The sequence below is a fragment of the Ambystoma mexicanum genome, chromosome 12 (genome assembly GCF_040938575.1).
Source record: "Ambystoma mexicanum isolate Mex_15411 chromosome 12, UKY_AmexF1_1, whole genome shotgun sequence".
In the NCBI taxonomy this organism is placed as follows: domain Eukaryota; kingdom Metazoa; phylum Chordata; class Amphibia; order Caudata; family Ambystomatidae; genus Ambystoma; species Ambystoma mexicanum.
In genome coordinates this window covers 257,923,971-257,948,275 of record NC_090936.1, presented here as the reverse complement: position 1 = coordinate 257,948,275, position 24,305 = coordinate 257,923,971, and the positions used below count along the sequence as shown (strand labels likewise).

General features: G+C 43.9%; 1 protein-coding gene across 1 annotated transcript in view; it reads right to left on the bottom strand.

The window, feature by feature from the left end:
* Nucleotides 1-24,305, bottom strand: part of PIK3C2G (phosphatidylinositol-4-phosphate 3-kinase catalytic subunit type 2 gamma) — a 3,221,975-nt gene that overhangs the window by 2,937,344 nt on the left and 260,326 nt on the right. The window contains exon 6 of the mRNA XM_069628394.1: nt 12,860-12,962. Within this exon, the coding sequence (XP_069484495.1) occupies nt 12,860-12,962 (103 nt within the window). The remainder of the gene's footprint in view (nt 1-12,859; nt 12,963-24,305) is intronic.

Genomic DNA, 24,305 nt, shown 5'->3' with positions numbered 1-24,305 from the left:
GCAGCCTGTGCCCAGCACCACAAAGGGCATGGAGGTATGCCCAGAAGTCATGCAAGTCTCTCTCTCTCTCTCTCCCCCCTCTCCCTCTTCATTTCCCTCTCCCTCTCTCCATCTCCCCTTCCATCTCCCTCTCCCTCTCCCCTCCCCCTCTCACCCCCCTCACCCTCCCGCTCCCTTTCCCCCTTCCTGTTCCTCTACCCCTCTCCCCTTTCTCCTCATCTCTCTCCCCCTCCCTCTCACTCTCCACTTCCTCTTTCCTCTCCCTCTACCCCCTCCCTCTCCCTCTCTCCATCTCCCCAACCCCTCTCTCCCCTTCCCTCTCCCGTCCCGCTCCCTTTCCCCCTTCCTGTTCCTCTCCCCCTCTTCCCTCTCTCTCCCCTTTTTCCACATCCCTCTCCCCCTCCACCTCCTCCTTCCTCTCCCTCTACCCCCTCCCTCTCTCCATCTCCCCCTCCCTCACCCCTCTCTCCCTCTCTCCCCGTCCCTCTCTCCCCTTCCCTCTCATTGTTCCTAAGTAAACTACACTAAGAAAAATATGGTTATGATTTCACTAAGGTGATATACATTTCATACAAGAATGGATCACATACGTATCATTAATATCTGTGTGTATAGATCCATATTGTCAAATTACTGTGACTCCAAGCAGACGTCCAAGGCCACACGATAATATGGTATTGTATAGCACTTACCCTTAAGCTCTTTTTTATATCACAAATATGCATACAATATCATTGCAGTGAATTATTTTTGAAACGTGAAAAATCCTACATTTTTTTGGTCACAGAATGTTGGCAAGTTACGTAGTGGGGCTGACAGCACTTTTCTTACCTGGACTCAGGCTGGCTTTGTTTTCCTGAAGTAATGTAATCCTCGCCTCCACGACGGAATTCAAAGGCGGCAGGCAGCAGTGGCTCAGAGTCCTTGGATCCGAGGCTGCAGCAGGCAGGCAGGCACTGCCACTCCGAAACAAGGTCTGTCTCAGGCGAAAAAGCTTGCAGGATGCAGCACGTCGCACGCAATGAGAAACCAAACGACTTTCGTTTCCCGCGCACTGGCTCATTAAACATGCCAGAGATGCCTGCGCCCAGAGCCACCCGCCAAAAGCGGGTGAGTTGAGAGCTATGCATCTGGCACAGATCAGGGAGGCACTTGGTGAGGGCCTGGGTGGTGCAGGAAAGCTTTTTTTTCACACTCTCCCCTCCCACTTACCCGTTTTCTTGATACTCGCGGCTATATTCGAGGCTATAAAGGACTACGGGTAGCAGAGGGTATGTGCAATTGAGTACCGATGGTTACAGTTTTACTTTTCGCTTAAAGATATTTTTAAAGCTGTAGTGACATCAGGGCGAAAAATCACTGGCCATGGCCAAACGTCATGACAAGTAACAATTGCCATCCATGTCGCCCATCCATGCAGTAACCAGGACAGACCCCACTTAGCTTTAAAGTGAGGAAACGGCCAACCTGCTCAGGCCATGTTGCCCAATAAATGAGCCAAAGTTATAAGACTTGCGTTGAATCTAAGCATGGTCAGTCCTGCTTTGAAGCTAGGCATGGTCAGTTCCGCTTACTGCATGGATGGGCAACCGAATGGGCATCTGAATTTTTTTTTTTTAAACTGTGCTAAGGTCAGCCCTTGAAAGTGTGCCACTAAGAGACCTTTTTTTGCCTTTTGCTGAATTGCATTCTGGTATTTGTAGTTTCCCAGTCAATAAATACATTTTTTTTTTTTACAGCAACAGTGGGTTTTTCCATCCCGGCACTAACTGGGACAAACACTGCTTAGCTTCAAAGCGAGGAAGGTGTCATCCCCTTAAGGCCATGTTGCCTAATAAATAAGCCCACCTTACAAGACAACTTAGACACATATGGCCTAAGGGGGCTGGATACTTTCTCGCTTTGAAACTAAGCAGGGTTGGTCCTGGTTACTGCAGTGCATGAGAGACAGTCCACAGTCCCAAATGCCATGTGCTTTCTTCGTTTTAAATATCTCATAACACACAACATCTGCATTATTTCTTTTCAAACTGTGCAACGGTAAGCCCTTGAAAGTTTTGCACTCAGAACCCATTTTGTTGCCTTTTGCTGAATTGCATTCTGGTGTTTGTAGTCTCACAGTCAAGATTGGAGGAATAATGCAACAATTGTACACTTTTTGCCTAACATAGTTCGATAAGGATTTATATATTTGAGTGACACTATGGTATGTGTACTTTTCAAGTTAGCTTTATAAAGCAGAGTATTGTTGAAAGCCAGACATGGGGGTGAGGAGCGGACATGATGCGAGGCCAAGTCAGTCATGAGCATTTGCCCATGATGTGGTAAGAGAGTTTACAATCCTGGACAATTGTGCAGTTAGTTTCTCCTAATTGTGGCTGCTTTTCAGGGCACAAATAAGGGACACGTGGGTGGACAATAACTTTTCTTCAGGGGGCGGACGCAACCCCTTTTTTGTTTTTAGGTTGCCAAGCTTGCTCAAGTATTTGGCTACCAGGATTTTACTCGGGTTGTCATGTTCCCAGTGCAATATTAAAATAAAGTGATCAGGGTGAATGAAAACACATACATACATTAGATTGACCTTGAATAAAGAAAGATATTGTTCTTAGTGGCAGTTGAGCGCAAAGATTTTAATACATAAAATGTGATTTTCACAATCGATTTTGTGAGTAAGACACACATTAATAACAGACATTTTGTACATAATACATAGATTTTCAGTCCAGTTATATCGGCTGGAATTGAAGGCAAGTAGACATGATCTAGGGATTTCAATGGACAAATAACATGTGCGTGAAGTACAAGAAATAGTACACAATTAACAGTGTTGAAAAATGTACACTATATAAAAAAATAGGTAGCCGACACTATTGTGTTTCGGCCAAATTCATAGGCCCTTTAGTATGACTGACAAGTGATCAGCCTTCATCAGGACGTACAAACAGGTTGGATTGCAGTTGTCCTATGGTTCTCATATGTGCAGATTTGCTACGGTATGCGTTGGCCGCGATTCTCCTGTGAGAAAGTCTGGGAAAAGCGTAGCCTTATTTTTTGTGTTTTTGTCGCAAGTCCTTTCGGGTGGTTGCACTTTGATTAAATCGGTCTCGAGGATCTATGGCCAAGTCATGGAATCAACCCCTCGGGGTGTGTAGATTCATCCATGCATCTTCCAAAAACTGGAAGTCTGTTAGCAAATCGCAACAGTGAATCGGGGGCAGTGTCAAATTCCCTGCGAGCCGCAGGGCCGCCGATTCACTTTTGCGATTTGCTACCATTTGTCATGGATTTGTGTGGTCCATGGCAAATAGTGTAATCTCGCTGCGCATTGGCTAAAAACGTTGTGAGTTCTCAAAGCATGCAATCTTTTATACTTAATAATAATAATTTGGCATTTATATAGCGCTACGAACCCTCAGGTATCTGAGCGCTGCTTATTATTACCCACGGTGTGTGGTGCTCATTTATCGACCTCGGAAGGATGAAAGGCTGAGTTTGGCCCTGCCAGGATTCAAACCTGCGTTAGCAAGCGCTGCAAAGATGTCAAAGCGAGCACTCTACTCACTGTGCCACTTGACCGGCTGTAACAATACCACCATCAAAACAGGACAAATCATTTGTGATTGATGAATGACTTTGAGCGATGCGTTGCAAGTGTTTTAAAATATCGAGGTGCCGTGCCCACTGGCCTTGGCTGAAGGCCATGGCTAGTGGTCTGATAGTGTTTTTAAATGGACAGTCGGCGAAGACCATGCTAGTGGTCTGGAAGCATTCTAAAAATCTATGGAATAACAAAAGCCTTGAAATTCAAGGAAAAAACTTCAGTTGCAGGTACGTTAAGGTGAGAATTTAACGCAACAATACTCCTCAAATTCAGCCAACGCCACATTAACTTCGTGCCCCCAGTTGTGTAGCCTTTGACCACAATGATGACATCACTAATTACATTACAACAGTAACTTGCATTAAGGATGTCCTTCAGCCATGGTCAGTGTGCATGGCCAAATATATTTTAACACATTAATGGGTACTAATCATGGCCTTCAGTCATGGACACTGGCCACAGTCTTCACCCATGTGCACTGTTTATAGCTCTGGGGCAATACGTTTGTCTTGTAAGCAAGACAACGCAGCGCAACACAGGTTTGAATCCTGATCCCGCACTTAGAAACCACTTGTTGGTATTAAGCACGTTATAAATGAAAAATTAAAATAAATTTAAAAAAAACACTAACAGGCTACCAACCGTAGATTATGGCCTTTACCAGTGGATCCTCTTCATCAGCACCACAGCACCTTCCTTTCCTTTCACTCTCTGGCTGGCCTCCCTTGGCCTTTTCCCACCTGTGAGGCTAAGAACCTCAGGGTAATTTTCGACACCACGCTTTCCTTTTCCCTCACACATCTCTGATGTCTCTAAAAAGTCAAACTACCAATTGTACCTTCTCAGAGGTATTCTTCCTTTCGACTCTCCTTCCCCCAGAAGCTCACTGTCTCTAGAGCTCTGGTTCTCTCCAGGCTGGACTACTGCAACAGCCTCTTGCTAAATCTGCCTGCTACTACTCTCCGCCCTCTCCAACTCACCCAGAACAGGACTGCAAGACTTGTCCTTGGCCTCAAACCCAGGGATCGTATCTCTCCAGCCCTGAAATCCCTTAATTGGCTCCCAGTGGCTGCAAGGACTAAGTTCAAAACCCTTTGCATTGTCCACAAGGCCTTCTGGGGCCTGGGTCCTCAATACCTACAACTCTTCCTTCAAAAATACCTTCCTACTCTAGCTCTTCGCTCCTCCACCTCCAACTCCCTCAGAGTCTGTTGCTTCTCCAAGCACCGAGTTGGGGGTAGATCTCTTTCTTCGGCTCTGGTCTGCCTCTGGAACAGCCTCCTTGCCTCCCTAAAACTTGAGGGGAACCATCTTCGGTTCTAGAAGCACCTCAAGACCCTCCTCTTTGCTTCTTCCTTCTCTCTTCCTCTCCCCTTCTGATATCTGCCTGTTTCTGCACTGGGCACCTGGCTACACTCTGACTTCGGGCCCAGATCCCTGCCCACCAAGCTGCATACCCGCACTGCCGCCTGGCAACCCCTGCACTTGGGTCTGTATTTGCATCCCTACAGCCCTCTTACTTGCACTTATTAGACACCCTCTGTCTGCGCTTTACTCTTGCACTTGCCACCTGCTGTCCGCACTACCCGTTTTGCTCACATGCTCAGCACTTTCCACTCCTCCCCTGCTCTTGTGTGTTCCCAATATCACTGGGCCTAGCAAGATGGTTGTTTTGTCCTCCCTTGCCTCGTCGCGATCGAAATAAAATATCCCCATTATCAAGTTTGCCGTTTTGGAATGTCCCAAAAAGCAGCAAATGCTATTTGCAGAACATGGACATGCACCACAGCAAATGAGTTCTGTTGAAAAATTGTGATGTTCCTTCTGGTAATTTTGCTGCCATGACTTGTAGGGGATGGAGTTGTCAAAAATATAATTTAAACAGTTATTTCACGAAGGTAAGTGAAATGACTGCAAGAGAGATTACTCTGTGTCATGTTCTCTAATGTGGTGGCAAAATAGTGGGAGTAGGACTCAAAACCGTAACAGTTGAAGCACAAGTACGGTATCTCATACTATTACCATGGCATTCGGTCACTAGAACAGGACACAGACGCAACATTTACTGGGATGACAATTCAGATAGGTGAGAGGGATGTTGTAGAGGTCTTCTGCGTTCATCCCAATCATGCAATTGGCGTTGCATCATATGTCCCAGTAAGTATGTGGTACCCTTCAATGCTCATCTAGCCACATTGTGGGGATGGCTGTGGAGTTGCAGCTGTAGCTACCACACACCGGTGAAGTGCACTTTCAAACTTGACATCTTGTCCACTTCCCACTCTGTACAAAGGTGGAAAATATCTGTGTCCTTCCTCCTTCTCTAACTGTGGCATCATCCTCCAGTCAATGACTGCTGACTAGGGAGTTCATTTTATGCGAGATTCCAAAACTGGTGATTTTTCCAGAAACAGGTAGAACAATATTTTTGAAATATTTAATGTGAACCCGGATTTGTTTATTGTTGTTTCTGATGGATTGATTTACAAAACCGAACAAATAAAGTGCAAACGGCAAGACAATAATGCCTTCAAACAGCCCTTTATATCTTGCAATAGTTACTTGCTATGGATCGAAACATGGTGGCTTGACAGACTGTGCCTGGACAATAAGGGAAGGGACTGAAGGCCAGGATGGTGGAAGAGTTTGACGGTGGAGATCGCAGTGAAAATAATGACAAACCATGTACTGAATCGCATTTAAAGGAAGGTGCCAATTGGGAAATCTGGGCTTCCCACTGAGACTGGCCAATGTCTCGAGCAGCCATTACATTCAAAGAAATTGTATGCAAAGAATGGCATTGTCTTGTGACATATACTAGTGAAAAATTATATGTGGTGAATGGACGGAAAAACATATCTGCGATCTTAAGAAATTAAAGGATAATTCACAAATTTGCGATGCATGTTTCATAATGAGATTCAATCACTTGGAGGTTGACTGCAATTTAACCATTTGCTGACTCCGGATGACTGCTTTACCAGCTCTACTATGAAAGAAAGGCGAGGGAGACATATTTCAGTGTGATAATGTGACTGCTGCTGTGATGTAGGTTTAAACGAATCAACTGTGCCACCTTGATTTATGAAGTGCCATCGTATTTCAGCACAGGTGTGCACTCAGCTGCATGTATGGGCGAGCTATGAACCCAAGGTTGATGCGCCGGAAATGAATGTTGGGCTGATTGTTTACTCCGTTACATTGTTAGATGCGTGTGAAGGGTCCTCCGTTTAGAGCATGCACTGTGTGCAATGACAACACATCAGCACTGTCATCATCCACTGAAAATGATGGAGTGTTTTCCTAAGGTGCTTTTTTGTTCTCTTTAGCACAGCAGCTGTGTTGTTTTAGCAAACCTTTCCAGACTTCAATGTTTTTAAATGGCTTTCCCAATATCATACTTTCCTGGTGATCATAATGGACCATTTCACTTAAAAGAAAGTGTTGCCACATTTACTACTGCAACTCTACATGAGAAGGACTTGCTTAGGACGTATTTTAGAAACTCAATATATTTAACCCTCTGACTATGTGTGAATCTTTGGAGAAACAAATAAAGATGGCAGTGGTTTAGAGCTTTCTCTCTGTATGGTGATAATGTTTCATAATGTATTTTAAGCTGCTGACAGTAGCACGTAATGGAAACGGACAGCATTTATTTTTTTATTTTATTTATTGCATTTGTTTCTGCGCCCAAACCCGGAGGTATCACGACGCAAGTTACAGGAGGGTTGTGTGTCTTGCTGGTTACATAGAAGAGAAATACATGGTTCATAAAGTGATGACATACAGAAAAGAGCAGGGCATGAATACATAAGTAGCATGTCATGGAAACAATCAATGAGAAATAGACAAAAGGGAAAGATAATTAAGGATTGCCTAGCACTGGAAGATGCATTCGGGACAACTGGATTACTTAGAATGTGGGCAATAGGCACAGGCAGCCAATTTCCACATCTGCTCCTCTTCACTGATCAGGCTTCTCTGGTGTTCTACACGTCCTGTACTCCTCAGCCTGACATTTAGTCATGATGGAAATAGAAAGAAGGCTCTAATTTTTCAAGGGGCGCCCTTTGAATTCCCGGAAAGGCAATGTTTGCCTTCGATTTTTCATCAAGGGAAACACACATGCTCCCTGAGCATGCAGGTGCAGGGAGCAAACACATTTCTCCCAGTGAAACATACATCCTGGGCCATCAGCGGAAATGCTCTTAGCCTCTCATTTTATGGTTTGGATATACTGACATGTTACAGCTCTTGTTAACCACCCTTGCTTCACTCAGAACTTTAACTCTTGCTTCCAGTCTTTTAAAGCCAGCATAGCCTGAAGCTGTGGTCAAGAACTAAAGTAAGACTTCCAAAGTCGGCTATCATAAAATGATAATATATTTATTTATTTAGCAATGTGTATAGCGCGCCGAACCCTAAGGCATCTGGGCGCTGTTCTTGACTATGGTTAGAGCAGCAGATACATGATAACTCAAGTGCATGGTAGATATTGAAACAGTTACATAGTTGCAGTATGGTATGCTAGGAATTACAAGCGTGTTTCATGTGTGAAGGGCCAAGTTTTTAACTGATACTGACAGGTTTTCATGCATTATTACTATTTATGGTGCTTTCTGGAAAAGTAAGCTATAGAGTCGTCGGCATCTCAAATCTCTGCACTTGGGTTGACCACAGTTCCCAGATTTAATAACAAAATAAATAAAAACAATGGACCGCCAGAACATTCGAATAGTGAGTAACAAACTGGTTCAGGCAAAAATGAACCACCTGGTGGGTCGAGCCCTGCAAATCTTGTAGGAAATTTGAACAATTAGGTTCAACTGTCACCATAGAGTTAAGGTGAAACCTACGATCAATTGACTGTGTAAATTCTGTTACTAATGTTTTTGTCGCAGATGATGTATCTGTATGCCATTTTCCTAAGAGGTTTTTTGTCCATGCACCCCGAAAATTGGAAAGCTTGGTGGAAATGTGTGCAATACTTTAAAAGACACAGTATTGAAGAAAGGTGCGGTTTTTACATTTTGCCTAGTAAGAAGTGATGCTCCGGAAACCAACATCTTACATATAGCTCACAGGGTGTATTGAGGAAATGAAAAGCTGCCATTTGTTCCCACCAATGCCAGGCATTGTCATGAGTATTCTCATGAGAATGGTTAATTGCAAAAATCTTAAAACGATGTTAGGAGCGGTGAAGGTTCTGGACTGCAAAAGTGGGTGGGAACAGACTGCTATGCAAATTGATATTTCTCCTCTGTGAAAGGTACACTGAGCCAAAACGTGGTTGTAGACCCTCCCAGTGGGAGCCTAGCCAGGGAACAGGTTATCTGGCTGTGTTTGTTCTCGGTAGAGGGGCTCCCAGACCTTTTGCATATATGTTTAGGGACTTGGGGTTTCACCCTAAGTGACCCTGGATAATCCAGATGTGAATCCCTTGCTCGCTGTGCTTATAGAGGCACAGCTTCAACTCACTGCTGAACATGCATCTGGGCTTGCTGGTGGCATTCTTGTGCAGAGGAGAATTGCCTAGCATTTCGGTTCTGGACTGCCTGTGTGGGTGGGACCAGACTGATATGCAAATGTATATTTCTCCTCTGTGAAAGCTACAGTGACCTAAAACGTGGTTGTAGACCCCCCTGAGCCAACCCCAACCGGGAACCTACCAAGAGAACAGGTTATTTGGCCATGTTGGTTCTCGGTAGAGGGGCTCCCAGACCTTTTGCATATATGTTTAGGGTGTGAAGCGGCTTTTGCCCTTCAGGTTGGATGTGGGGAAGAGTAGTACAAATGTAGCCTTTAGGCAAATGTATAGTTTGTAGGGGGCTATGGATTATTTTGTTATGCTTTTGATCTCCCCTAGCCCCCAGTATAAATTATGCATTCGTAAGCGGTATTGCATGTTTGTAACAGTGATTTCTCATGACGGTCTCATGAAGATTGAAGCTATCCAAATTTAATTCGGTGTGCCATCCACTGACCATTCTGTGGATTTCTTGAGGTGTTCCTGCCCACTGGCATTCAACAGTAGGACAGTATAACTAATGGCACACACGTTAAAAGACATGCACGCTTATAAGAAAGGTCAAAGGTCCACGTGGTAACGCCTAATCGATCCATGCTGTTATTTCTGCCTTTGACTTCGCTTTCCAATTTTTGGGACCTTCAATAAAGCATTTTCCATATACCTTGGACAAAATGAGCGGGTTAGGCTTTCCACACAGTAAATGATATCTCACTGGCCTATAATCCTGCTTTTTCTCAGTGGCCCCTAACCACTACACTGCCTTCTCAGCCTTTCAAAGGTCTGCTTGCATGTACAATTCTGTATGCACCACTAGTTTATTTGGTCATGAGCTCTGCCCTCCTTCCCCATGTAGCTTATGGCTCAGGATCCCAGGGTACGTACCATAATTGTGTTTATTCAGAGCTAAGGAAAAAAAAGGAGGGTTGGAAGAGAAGGAGGGCACTGTTAAAGTCAATGGCAATGTTGAACTCACTATGTCCATGTAATGATATGCTGTTTACACAGCATCAAACTCACATTTTATTCAGTGATGTGTTAAAGATAACTTCAGAGAATTATGTTCAATCGTGTTGCTGTATTTCGAATTTGTAGCTTTTGTAAAGCCGATGTCTGCTGGTTTAAATCATCACAGCTTTGGATTTTGCAAGCTTCCTCTGTTGATACAATTAGGCCCTCACTGTTCAATTCTCTATCATACTCGCTACTCACACTGATCTTGCTACAGTACAGGAGCAGCGCCATATATCACTCTTACACCTCCTCTTCCAGATATAAAACCCTGCCTGGTTTCATTACTTCAATTCCCTTCCAAGGAAGGATTAACACCAGACAAAAACCCCACAAGACAAAAACATCAAAGACAATTGACTGACAAAGCTAAACAAATGGAATCACAGGGACATAGTCAATTGTAAAGGGTTCACTGAGAGACGGGAAGGATGCTCTAGCTCACAAAATATAGGATTTGTTAAGTAAAAGCCAAGATATTTGAAATAAATTCAAGAAGCCACACAAGGTCAAGTAGGGCAGACAAGTTGGACTGGGAATTCAGACAGCATAACAGCTTCGTTTCTTTTCCTCCTAACACATTTTGAGGTGACAAGAAGTTAGAGGAACATGGTAAATTATTTATTTTGAATATTTATATGGAAAAGCATGGGTAAAACGAGGAAAGTCAATAGTTAATTCCCACCCCCCAGGATCGTTTTTTGGGGGTAGGAAATTTATCACACGTAGATGGATTTTTGGGGGGAGGAAATAGAGAACACTTGGATGTTTGGGAACAGTAATGTAGCGCACTTAGTTGTATGGTTGGGAACATTAATGCCCTGCTCTTGGATGGATTATTGGGGATAGGAAATGTACTGCACATGGATGAATTGTTGGGGGTTGGAAATGCACCACACTTGGGTGGATGGCTGTGATCATTAATGCACCACACGTAGATGGTTTGCTAGGGGTGGGAGCTACAGCACACTTTGATTGATTGTCAGGACCATTAATGTGTCGCACTTAGATGAATTGTTGGGGGTAGGAAATGTATTGCTACTAACCACACTAAAAACTCACCATTCTGCATACTCACCCTCAAATGCAAAACTAAACACAAGCATGCCTCTACAGCACTACAAACCATGCCACTTCACAACACCCAACATGAAACCAAACCACACACAATATCACCCCAATACCACATGACGGCTACCGACCGAAAACACACCAATGCTCAGTGACCTGTTTCTCCGAACTGATGCTGCCAACAGCACATCAAAGCTCTCTTTTCCCGCTCATTCCCACTAACTAACCCCACCACCCCCTTGCATTGCAGAAGCGCAAGAATGCCAAGAGACCATGAAGATGGCAGCAGTGTGCAGTATAAGAACCTTTAACATAAAGAGGCAGCTATATTTGAGAGACTAGGGATAAACGAGGACTATAGACCAAAACACTAAGAAAGGCCACTGTTCTCCACAGTTCAACAAATTCCTCTTAAACACAAGTTGTGGCATACCCCCTACACTCCTTGTTTTACAGGTAAACAAAACACTCAAAAGTAAAGTGGAAGTGACCTGGTCCTTTTATACGGCGACTTAATCGCCCAGAGTGTACCCAATCTCCCTAAGAGCAGTAGTTGTGACTTGGCCGCTGACGTGAAACACATCTCACACAATGCATGTTCTGGTGCTGTTTTGAGCTGGCATCGTGCCCCACATTTCTACCGAATTCCGGCCCGGGATTCGATTCCATACCGGAGATGAGCTGGGCCAAAGTTATCAAAGCGTTAATAACCTGAATAATTAAGTATAAAAAGCATTTACCTCAACTGAATTTCTTTAGTGCTTATTTGCGTGTGTCAATAAACCCAATTTTAATTTAAAGAAGCATTGGCAGACCCGTCAGTTTTGGTATTTGTGAAGGCACTGCATAAGTGTTTGCGAGGCAAAGCAGTAAGGATACTGCCTGGATATAAGATGGTAACAACTGTACAATCGTTCGATTACCTGGGCATATGATCGTGTAAAGCAAATGCCTATCCAATGCCAAGCACAAGTCAAATTGTTGGCTTTGCCCGTGTGCATTTAAAGCAGATCTTTGGTGCAAGGACACGCATACTGCTTAAAAAGTGGCAAAAGGCACGCTAGTAAAGACACCAACTACATCAGTATTGCCTTTATAGCTGCAATTAAGCCATTCACTTTTGGAAGGCTGCTTTGAACTAACACTAGCACCACACAGTTTGATGTTACTGCTTGAAAATGATAGCTCAAAGAGATCACAGGAGGATGGTGTTTATGTCGTGGAGAGAAGGTAGTAGGTGGGAAAGGCCATAAAGATTAGAATGGCCATGGCCCGTAAATATGTGGCTATGTAACCAAACACCAACAAGCTGTGTCACCCCTCACATTTCATCTGCCTCTTAGATGTATTTCAATGCAATAGTTTCAGCTTATATGTGGCACTTAAGCACCAACCAATAGCCAAAGCTTAAAGGTAAAGTTGCAAGAAATGCTTATTCTTAACAGTTCCTTTAGAGATATAAAAAAGTAGGTAAAATCAGCAATCAAAACCGAGTAAAAAGGCTGATATGACCCCCCAAGACAAGAAAAAACTTTGTGCATTTACAGTCACATAATTCATGAGTGAGAGAAATGCAGATGCAAGTAAGAGGAGGATTACAAGACAGCAATGTCCATAATCAGAATACGGACGAGTCAACCTACCGTTCGCGCAAGACAAGGGTTCAAGTTGCTTTCTTTATGAAGCCGAAGGTGAACGTCACTGTTTGTCTTCTGAATAGTCTCATGGTTACCCAGTGTGCAATCGCTGAAATGAGAAACAAAAGTTAGAATTACAATACACATACATGCATATTTTCATGTAAATATTATGAACCTAAAGCCCACTGTTCTTGTTGCATGACATACATATCTGCAGTGTAGTATCATTAAAGAGCAGCAGGTCATTCAAAAGACATGAGCTCTGCAAGACCCAATCACCTAACATAAAATCACATCATACTGTTTATCACCACATAAGGACACGGATCAGGAAATAAGTACATATTTTAGTGACAGTTTAAGGAAGCAAGCAAGGGACAACTTCAGGTGCACAGTCTTCTTCCCGGACCATAGACTGGGGAGGCGTCCAGCAGGATAGAACGGAAATGAAGTAAGAGTTTAGTTTATTGACTCTCCTTCAGACAACCCCTACCCGGTACCTTTCAGAGAGCACTTAAGTGGGATGTGGCATGCAAGCACTTAAGTGGGATGTGGCATGCAACCGTATCTAAATCAATAGCCTTGGCTCCCTCCATCTGGTAGTAAAGCACCACAAATATGCTAAACCAAATGGTGCTGCTAAGGTACAATCTAAGAGCTAAAATCAATAGTGGGGTTACCTTGATGTCCTCCCTCTCACTCTATGCACACAAGATTAATAATTAACCTCACTAGGTGGTGCTAAAGCAGTGAGAGATACAAATTGGACAACACTGGATGAGGACAGTCTCAGTAAATCACTGTAAACACTCTTGTTTGTAGGATCATGAAACACAAAGTAAATTTCTCTTAACACCACTACTGAACATAGGCATGCACAGCACATTTCTGACAGGGTGCCATCAATGAGGACTTTTCCACCACACATCTATGCATTTAGCTCAGAGTTTTACAAAGAACCAGCACGTTACCATATGGTTGCTTTAGGAATAGACAGGCAACAGGCATAGGCAAAAATTACAAGGGTAGTGTCACAACAATATATGGTATGAAAGCATCTTGAAGACACAAACAACATTAGACATAAAACCTAAACAAAGGATGTTTATTAACTTAAATGTCAGGATGGCAGAAGGCCTTACTTGCCTTATACTAAGGTGGGATTTTCCCTACCAGAGTAAAACTAAGTAGTCTGAGTAAAAGAGTTGAACGTAAAAGTCAGTATGTGTCCAAAACCTATCCTTGCCCTCACAACTAAAGGTAACCAATGTGTAAGGATGTTACTAACAAAATAAACAGTGTTCAACATAAAGTAATGAGCTTCTTCCAGGTTTCTTCCAGCTCCCCTTCCACAAGTGCAAGAAAGTTCCACAAAATGTCTCAAGATTACCTTTCTCACGTTCATTGTAACAGTTCCAAATAGTTCTCGGGGTTCCCTTCACCAAGCTCCAAGCAACACAGTTCACAAAGCAAAGGGGTCTTTAGGCTCCGCCCTCAAGACAACATGTGCAGTTACTTAAGTCTCAGGCTTCCTTCCTCACGACTAACTCTGCTGAGTTAATTTCAGTCTTTTCAAAAGTGTAACTTAACTCAAGGTCAACCTGTCCCTCCTTTTCATCAGTTCGCTCACAAGGCTTATTCTTGATGTGTTTCACAATGTCGTTGAGTTCTCATTCGGGGCCCACTGGTCTAGGTGCAGTTGTCAGACCACATGGTCCACCTATCACAAGTCATGCAACCAGGATCCCTCGATTCTCAGGTCACACAGATTTTTCAGCTCCTGCCCCTGTGTACCAAGTCACTCATTTAATTGCACTTTGTTGGCCTCTTGGCTTTATGTGCAAAAGTACACTACTATGGTTTCTCCTTATCAACCTCTTGATTCTGCCATCATGTGTCACACACCTCTTGCAAGTCTGAGGCCGTGCTGCATTGCATTCACTCATAAGTTCACCTTTGTGGGGTTTTATTCACATCCCACCTTCTGTGGCACTGTTTCACACTTATGCCCTTTCTGTGGTTTATTTTCACATGGGCACTGTTTGTCCTTTAAGATTTACTTTGCTCATAACGTTTTTAGTGTATTCAATATTCCATATATTTAACTTTAAGGTGTCATTCAGTTCGATATTCAATATATTTCTGTTATGTTTAATTTCACCTTTTCATTCAGTTCAGTGTTTAAATTGCAGTCATTAGGTTTAATTTATAAGTTTTAATTATATTAGATAATTACGATGTATTCGTTGTGCTTAACTAAGTTTTCATATAGTTTGGATTTATGATGCATTCGTTATATGTAGTTTCGAGTTTTTGTTTGGTTCGGTATTCAATAAGCATTGCTTGAACTTGGTTTCACAGACCGCTACGCATTCCTGGTCTATTAAGAGCGCTGCATTGCCCAAGCGTTCACCGTGACACTCACCGCTGATTGCAGCTCCCTCCGTTGGCACCCACAGCTCTTCTCTTCTCACAAGGCCAGCGGGCCTTCTCCTGCCGGGCATTGTTCTCTGCATGCCAGCAATTGGAGAGGCTTCTCTCCGGACATGGACGGCTTCCTCCGTCTCCTCTATTTGCTATAACTCCATCTGCTCGCGCACTGTGCAGGAGGGTCTCACAAATGTGACCAGGATATGGCACACTTGTCTTGGGCCCCACAAGCTCCCTGGGGTCTCTGCCAGTGACCTGGCTCCTGCTCCAGTCCTACCACGGCCGTCTTCACACAAAAAGTGGTCCTCTGCTATTCTCTACCACGCAGCCTCCTTGTTGCTCTCCTCTCTGGTTCTCTGACCCTCATTTTACACACCTTCAACCCATTAACAGATTGCAGGTGTGTGTCCTTACTAAGGTATGCCTGACCATGATTAAAGGGACATGCCTGACTCCCAGGAGGCATCTTCTTCGTACCAGTACCAAAGTAGTATAAGGAAGGTGTCATGTGTATTACTCTCGGTCTCCTCTTCCTCGTCCTTTTAAATGTCAAATGTGAAGAAATTAGTGGAGAGGTCTTGTATTAACCCATAACAGTTGTGGAAGGGTTAGATTGTCATTAATATGAAAAGGGGATACCATGTCTCAAATGTGGGTACCCCAATCCCAATCTCCAAGGACTCTGCACTCAGGTGATCCTCCCTTGTTTCTCCACCCCCAGGGTCCAGATCCAAGAGCGATGGCCTTTTCCCTGGCCACCCGAGAAAAGGATCCACTGGTTTTAGAAGTCCTAATACCCTCAGGATTCTCACAATGAATGTAGAGATGGTACAACACTTTGGCCTTTTTGCCGCTTAGCCTACAATTTCACTTCACAAGTCCAAGATTCACAAAGGTAAAGATGGGGCAGACTCAATGTGCAAGGTAATGATATCCTTCACCAAGTATAGTCAATCGCACAGCCATGAGTGCATTTGCAGTGGCATGCTTGACCAACCAATGGAAACCCTTAACAATTCTGCCTAAGTTTGAATGCTAGAAATATAAAGAAAAGTAAAAATGGTCTTGTCAAACCAAGTGTTTCCATTTTAGTCGGGCGATTTCTTAAAGTTGCCTAAAAAGATCCAACAACGTTGTGCAAGCTCTTGCAGCTGGTTAGTGACTGAGGAGATTAGGCACAGCGGAATTAGAGAAAATCTTGGACTTAAAGTGCCTCTAACTTTCCCAGTCCCCATCCCCCAAATACCTCCCATGTGCATTCAGCACATAAAAAAACAGTAAAATCATTGTGTGCACAGATATGTGCATGCATATACTCACTTACGTGAATCCAGTCTCCCAGATTATACAGGAGTTTTATCCACTTGTGTGTACTTCAACTTGTGAAGGGCCGGGACTGGACCCTGTTAAGCAGGAATGGGGAGGCTAGCCAGCTTGTGGTAGGGGACATAACAAGGTTTTCTCCAGAGCCAGTACTGTCCCCAGGACAGGGTTTGGAATCTAGAGAGCCCCAGTCCCTGTCACATCTACTTGTGCGTGCGTGCATGAATTAAATATAACATTTCAGTGTCCCATGCCTGTATTGCACAATGCTGCCCAGTCTCTTTTTTTTATCCGATAGTACTAGAAAATCCAGCAAGCCAAGCAGTGTGAGAAAGCGCAAGCAAGCTCACCGTGGCAGAGAGAGTAGAGAGCTGCCGTGTCTGAGCAGCCTGGGCAAAACGCCAGCTGGTCCAATACGCTAATGGACACAGAGCAGAATTAAGGATATAACTCAAGTGAGTTTGTGGAGCAGTTCACTCTGTGTGCCAGCGGTTTTTGCACACCATTCAGAAATCACTGAGATAATGTCCTTCTTGTGACCGGGCCACAGAGCAGGCCCCCAAAGCAAACCAGGATAAACAAAACTCAGAAAAACCCTCAAATGAACTGGGGCATTGTAAATGCAGCAGGCAATTTCCTAAAACCTGTACACCCATGTAGGAGAAAGGGGCAGGGTTTAAGACCCCTTCTATGTGTTTTTTCACCTGTAACACCTCCCCTGGGGATGGGAACCTAGTTGCTGGCCTATAGAACAAGGTGAAAGAGAGAGCAATGGAGGGGAAATGGGGAGCATTGAAAGGGGCACAGTGAACAGGAAGGTGTGGGTTGTTCGGGTGAGGTCAAGGGAAGAGAAGGAGGACCAAAAGACCAAGTGGAGGAATTATGGTGCATATGGATTGCTAAAGGGGTGCAGAAGGTGAGGTAGTGGTTGGTGAGAGAGCTTTGTTGTGGGTGAGTGAGACTAGAATGTGACTGAACAAGTAAAAGGTGGGGTATTGTGGAGATGTTGTGGGTGGAGAGAGGTAGTTGTGCTGGGAGGAGAGAGTAGTGTGAAGAGGGAGGAAGAGTAGTGGTGAGAGTAGTAGACCGGCGAGTAATAGTGGTCAGAGTAGTACTAGTGTGGAGAGGGAAGAAGAGCAGAGGGGAGTAGAGAGTGAGAGAACATCAGGGGGATAGAGGGAAAAATAAAGGAGGGAGGAAGAAGGGGAAGAGGGTGGAAGGAAGAAGGAGAAAAGATAGAACACCAGGCTAAGTAGTACAGCGGTGTGTAAGAAAAGGATTGAGCGGGCCTTTCACAGATGGCACACAAATCACCCCAAGTCTCAGTGACAGTTTGTGTAGATTGCGATCTGTAAAGGGTGAAGCTCCACATTTTTTGATTTTTAATAAAATGATGTAGGTAATTCTATCTCAGAAAGGAATCCCTGCTAGCCAGTCCCCACTTTCGGCAAGCTCCATGCAAAAAATATAGTGTACACTTGTGCCCTAGTGAAACAGTATCCTTAATCTGAAGTTCCTGTTCTCCAGTGGCACAGAGCAGGTTCAGGTCACAAGTGCTCTTTTGACAGCTGCAGTGACAGCTGAGCCACAAGAGTGCGGGGGCTGCATTTAAGATACTCACCTCTGTTCCCAAACCACCTACCTTTGACAGTTACTATCCAACTGGCAGGGCAGAAGACTGATCCTTTGATCCTTTATAAGGTTGACTAAACCCTGCCTCCAGCAAGACAGCCTCCCAAGTAGGCGCTGTTCTGGGAAACATGAATCAAAGGGCTCACCCACCCCAAAAGGACTAGCCTCACACTAGGATGGTGCATACCATATGGGCCTTTGACAAGGGAAGAGGCAGGGTTAGTGTAAGCAAGAGTGCAGCATAGCTGGAGGAGGATTCCACAATCTTGTTTCTTTCTTTAGCACTTTTTCTTCCTGTCTCCTGCACTTTCTTTAGCACAAAGCACCCTGGGTATGATGCCAGAAGGCAAAGAGCACTTGTGTCAAGCATAGGAATTGAACCTCGAAAAACAGGCTTGCTGCAGTCAACTTACCTGTGGACGTATGCCTTTAAAACACAGGGTAGCCCACTCTTTTGATTCACTCTTGGACAAACACATAAGGTAGAATTATTTTGAATGGCTTTTGGGAGAGCTGATCTTTCTAAATCCCTCAACCACTCAGGTGTAGAATGAGAAGTCCTGGGAAGTGGCAAGGTTTCCCACTACCTGGGCATACTGGGGGGTGACTTTTGCGGAGGACCAGGACCTGCAACTCTGCAACAATCATTCCTAGACTGGGAGAGCAGAACCAGAAAGGACTCGTCCTGTGCTAAAGTGGGTGTCTCAGCATCTGGAGGGACCAGATTAGCAAATTCCCCCCTGTTCTGCTACATTGAACAGCATTTTCAGAGTGTTCACCGCACTCTAATCGAAGAGACTGCCTTGCACTCTCAGTTTGCTTCTTTACCTGCCACAAGCTTGCACCTGTATCTGTGGTGGTGGGTGCTCCACACAACAGGAGTGGCACACAGCATCCAGACTGTCAGCAGGTTGACGCTTAACATGGAAGGATGCTGCCCATGTGGCACAGCAACTCAGAATGGCGCTATGATGTTCCACACAGGGGCAGACCGTCTCATCGCGGACATCAGCATGCCTACATTTCCATGGAAATGCACCATAATCCAACAGCCTTGTTGTGATAGCAGTGCACTTCATATTCCAGCTGGCCCATTCTGGAGTGCGACAACACACTCGGGTGCCTGCACCTTTGTTTCAGCTGGTTTTGCGGTCTGTTTGTCTCCCGTTGTCTTTCCCAGCTTTTTCTCCTTTCCCTGTCTGACCTGCCTCATCCTTGACTGCCCAGTGACTTGACTCCCAATCTGACCTGCATGCCCCGAAAGCTGCAGTCTAACCACATCGACCTTCTGAGTCAAACCAACTAGATGGCAGCTTGCCCCTTTACCCAGAATTACCCACTGCATCTGAACCTGGGTCGACCCACACCAAGCACAGCCCAAACCCAGCTCAACAGAATCAAATCACACAAGAATAGTGGACCTATAGGTTTCACCCATATCAACCTTTGCTCACTTGACTGGTTGCTGTTGCCCGAAAAAAGCACACACACACAATGCAGAATGCATGTTTGTAAAAGTATATTTTGCATGAATACCGCTTGATAGTAAACATTGGCCTAAGTACATTCGCATTGCAATGTAATATCACATTGAATTAACCTGAAACAGGCTGAATACACTGCCATTTTGAGTTATCCGCCATTTTGATTGCCTCTTGCTTTCTGTCCCCTGTTTAAAATTGTGTTTTGGCTGCATCAGAGCAAAATGAGCATTGTACTGTATCCATGATGTCAACGTAGATAAGAATGATGAAGCTGCTAAAGTGGATTGTTTGTCCTGCACTGAGAAACCTTGGAGTTAAACAAAAGCTGTACTAATCAGTAATTTAGATACCATCTGTTCCAATAGTGCCTTCTCCATTCAAACAGCAAAGTAGAATGATGAATAGTTGAACGTGCTCTTCTTGCAGAAATCTTGGTTTTCGCTCCTTGAAACTAATTTGACTTTAAACTCAAGAACAAATGATAGACAAATATAAGCCAGCAACATAAGGAATGTTACCTTTGTGCCTTATATTTGGAAAACATATGAAATGTTTAAAGGAAAACAACAAACTACTAAAAGATGGTTAAGCATGACTTAGTCATGCGGATAGGCCATGAACTCTAGGTAAATATATTACACGAAGAGGGGCTGGACGATGTGCCTGGGATTGTGGAAAATGTATATAAATACTATATAATGCACACATTGCAGGGTGTTGAGAGACAGACAGTTGCCTGTTAATAAATGTACATGGTACCTTTGGACTTGTGACTGGCATATTTCTATTATGTGGTATTAAGCCTCGATATTCTTTAATCTTTCACGTTTAGTGTGCATTTGAAATGGACAAAAATCACAAATACCATGATTCTAAACAAGAGGAGCAGGGTTTTTCCCCACTCGCGTTGTTTGGTATTATGGATTTGGGGTTACAGGGGTGTTCCCTGCTTCCATTATATGGAAAGCGGGGAACAAATGTCAGTTGAATTGTCAGTCGGGATTTTCATTATGCACAGCTTTCCGCTTCAGCATATTATCTGCTTTGTTATTTCAATATAGAACCGACTGGTTAGGGTTTTTTTGCACCATTTTTTTAATGAACAACATAGCCATTTGAACTATGTCGTTGTTTATTGCCTTTTTACCATAGTTTTCATTACCCAGTGTGCTGCATATTTCTATATTTGCATATTCTCTGTTCTCGTTTATTTGGGTAGGTTTTTGTAGGGTTAATTATTTCTATATTGGTTTATCCAATGAAATTATATATATATATATATATATATATATATATATATATATATATATATATATATATATATATATATATATATATATATATACCCATGTTACCATAAAATGTGAAGCAGGCAGATCTCTAGCTAAGCCTGTTTGATCTTTATGATTGGGATCAGTGTTGGCTTGTAAAAGTGTAGTGGTTGAGGAAGTGGTGTAGCCACTAGTCCTCATTTTGGTTTTTATTAATATGTTGTGCTCCCCCCCTCTCTCTAGTCTCCTGATCAGTTTCCTCCCTAACCCGGACATCCATAACTCATACCAATGAATACCTCTACAGTCTTAATTTCTGGCTGTGGCTTAAGATGGTTCCCTAAATGCAGGATATCAAATCTCCTTCATAGACTTCCCAACTATACTAGCCAAATGTTACAGTTCCAATTGTGACAGTGAGAGGGCCTTATACTTACCCTCTTGTATCCAGGCCCCTAACTGCCACTGTGCTACTCTTACTAACACACCCTCCAAATCGCTCTTCCCACTAATCCTCCGTCCCTCTGATGTTTCACTCTTCCCACATCCGGCCTCCACCCTTTGATGTTACCACTCCTCCCACTCCACAACCCCCCCTCTTGCTACTGTCCTCCCAGCTACTCCTTTCTGCACCTGGCTACTCCACTCCACTCCCTTACTAATACAAAAAACACCCTTCTGTCATTCAGTTTCATTAACTTCTTGCTCACTCCTTACACTAGCTTACTCCATTCACTCGATACACAAACACTCAGGCAGCAGAATCACTTTTGCCCCAAGGCCAATACCTCACCTGCCCCAACAATCCCCGCCTTAAGCTGCCACTCCTTCCTCTTGATGATCTCCTGGTTGTCCTCCACGTCTGACATCACCCGGTAAAGCCACTCTTCCTGTTTCCGGTATCCTGTTAACATTGCCAACCCCCTTTGGGGAATGGTCATCTCTCCCTGGCCAATCTTTACTGGCCTCCCCTCCAAAGGGTGTGTATGCACAGAGGAGAGTCTCAAAAAGTGGACTAAGCTCCACCCCTTTCCTACATGGGGTGACAATGATTCCAGTTTGTGTTCCCCGTCCTTGGTTGATAATTCGTATGGGTATGTCTGTCATGTCAGGGGTGTTTTATCCTCCTAAAAGACCCCTGATGTTCGAGGGGGATTCCATACGCCTGTAAAGTCTCACCACTTTGCTTTGGCATCGCTGCAGGGATCTTTACATGGGCACGTAGCACTGTGATATCCTTCTGCTTCGGTGATGCAGAGCCTGTGCTTTCAGTGTACTTCAGGGTCTGCATTTCAATCTTCATTGAATGTGGATAGATCGGTTTCTCTTCTGTTTCAGTTGTACCTCCAGGTGTAGCTTCTCTAAAACACATAGAAAGACACTGGCAAGTATCTTTTTATGAGGCCAAGACAGAGATAAGGCCATGCAAATAAACATGCCAGCATTGTTAAGGACTGGGGTACTTAGTTAGGTCTTCTACCTCTGGCTGAGTGGGGTTCCCATCCCCTATGGACGAAGCCAATGAATGTGCCTTGTACTCACCGCAGTGTCTGAAAGGCACATATTCTTTTGCAACTCTGAATATTGGGGATCCTAGATCAGGAACTGCCTTGATTGCTCCCTGAGAGTTAGTTGCCCATAGGCCATCACTATCAGGCAGATAGTAGGGGTTAGTGATCTATAGAGACCAACATGAAGTTGAAGGTGCCTGGTTTAGGGAAGTAAGAGAGAGAGAGATGGAGACAACTGTCTGAGAGTTGATGTGCTCTTGTGGCCATCTGTGATGTTATTTGAAGTGGTGAGCATGATTTCCATGGTTTTACATTAGTTATGATCTGCTGTTGAGTATCTTCATCTGCTATAGGTCAGATAGCAATAATAGTACCCCAAGGAAGGGTTGCCTTCAGAGCCACCAAAGGTGCTGGGAGCAGGAGCAGGTTGTGTATTGTTTCTTGTGTGTTCTCCAGATGAAACGGAGGAAGAGCGTGAGACAGATTCCTATGTAACCAGTTGACAACATTGGTGTGGAAGATTTAGGCTTACTTAACAAAACATGGGTTTATTAGATAAGAATGCCAGAAGTAATGAGATGGCCTGAATTTAGACAGCAAGGGGGAAAAATATCAAATATGAATGTCATCAAACCCTTGCATGAAATTCCTAAACTAAATGTTCCCACCAGTATCAAGCATGTGATGTAGTGATTTAAGATTTCCCTTCTGGAAGTTATAAAACGGAAACAGTACCTTGGTTTCTTCTCAAATGTGTGGATAATGCGACAAGGCCAAGTCTTTGACCGTGTCAAAGGGGATTAGGAACACCTCTTCACAGCAGAAGGAAAGTGCAGGCAGAAATCCAGACCCATTTTCTGTCCTTAAGGAAAATTCTAATGATGCTGGCCCATTTGCTAACCTTCCCCATCCTCCCTTGTGCAAAGATTTTTCTCTGCAGACCACCACCTGCTCATGCCTCAAAAAGTTGCTTGCAAGTCTTCTCTCATGTGTTTCAGCAAACTGGTTGTAATTCAGAGAAGAGGCCTGAGCAACCTGTCAAATGTAGGCATGATAAGCCACAGAGAGAAAAACAAAGGAGAAATGACTTACTGTAATGCTCTTTCTATGGATTCCTCTCCTGCAGAATTCTCATCTGATAGATATCCCATCCAGCTTCGCTGCTTCAGAAATATTTTCGACCAGGGGCATAGTTGACCTCAATTTGGTCGTTTGTCAATCCGTCTTGCTCAGTGCTTGATCATTGGCTCCAGACGGGACATCAGAAGTCGTATATGTACTCTGGTACTACGCCCCACACCTCAGTTTCCCCCTTTTTTCACCCTGAGCTTGCCATGCTGCATAGGAAAACAGAGATAATAACAGGCTAATAAGCCCATAAGAAGTTAAAAACAATAAGCTTCCAACATATGGAAAATCCTTATGAAAACACCACAATACATAGCGTCAGAAAATATTTTTTTTTAGCAAACATGTGGCATAAAAGACAGATTATGGTGAGCCAAAGACCATCATCATGCCTAAACCCAGGAGAAGATGAGCAGCAACTGACAACTTTTTGAGCGGGGATGGAGGGAAGATGAGGAATCTGCGGGAGAAGAATCCATAGAAAGAATATTCCGGTAAGTAATTTCTCCTTCAGTGGACTGCCTTTCTCCCGCAGATTCCTTATCTGATTGACTCCCAAAGCCGTAGGGCAAAGGAGCAGGGCAGAAAGTTATACCAACAGACTTTCCAGCACCACCCTCCCAAAGTGCACAACAGCTACCTGGGCAACATCTAAACTATAGTATTTAGT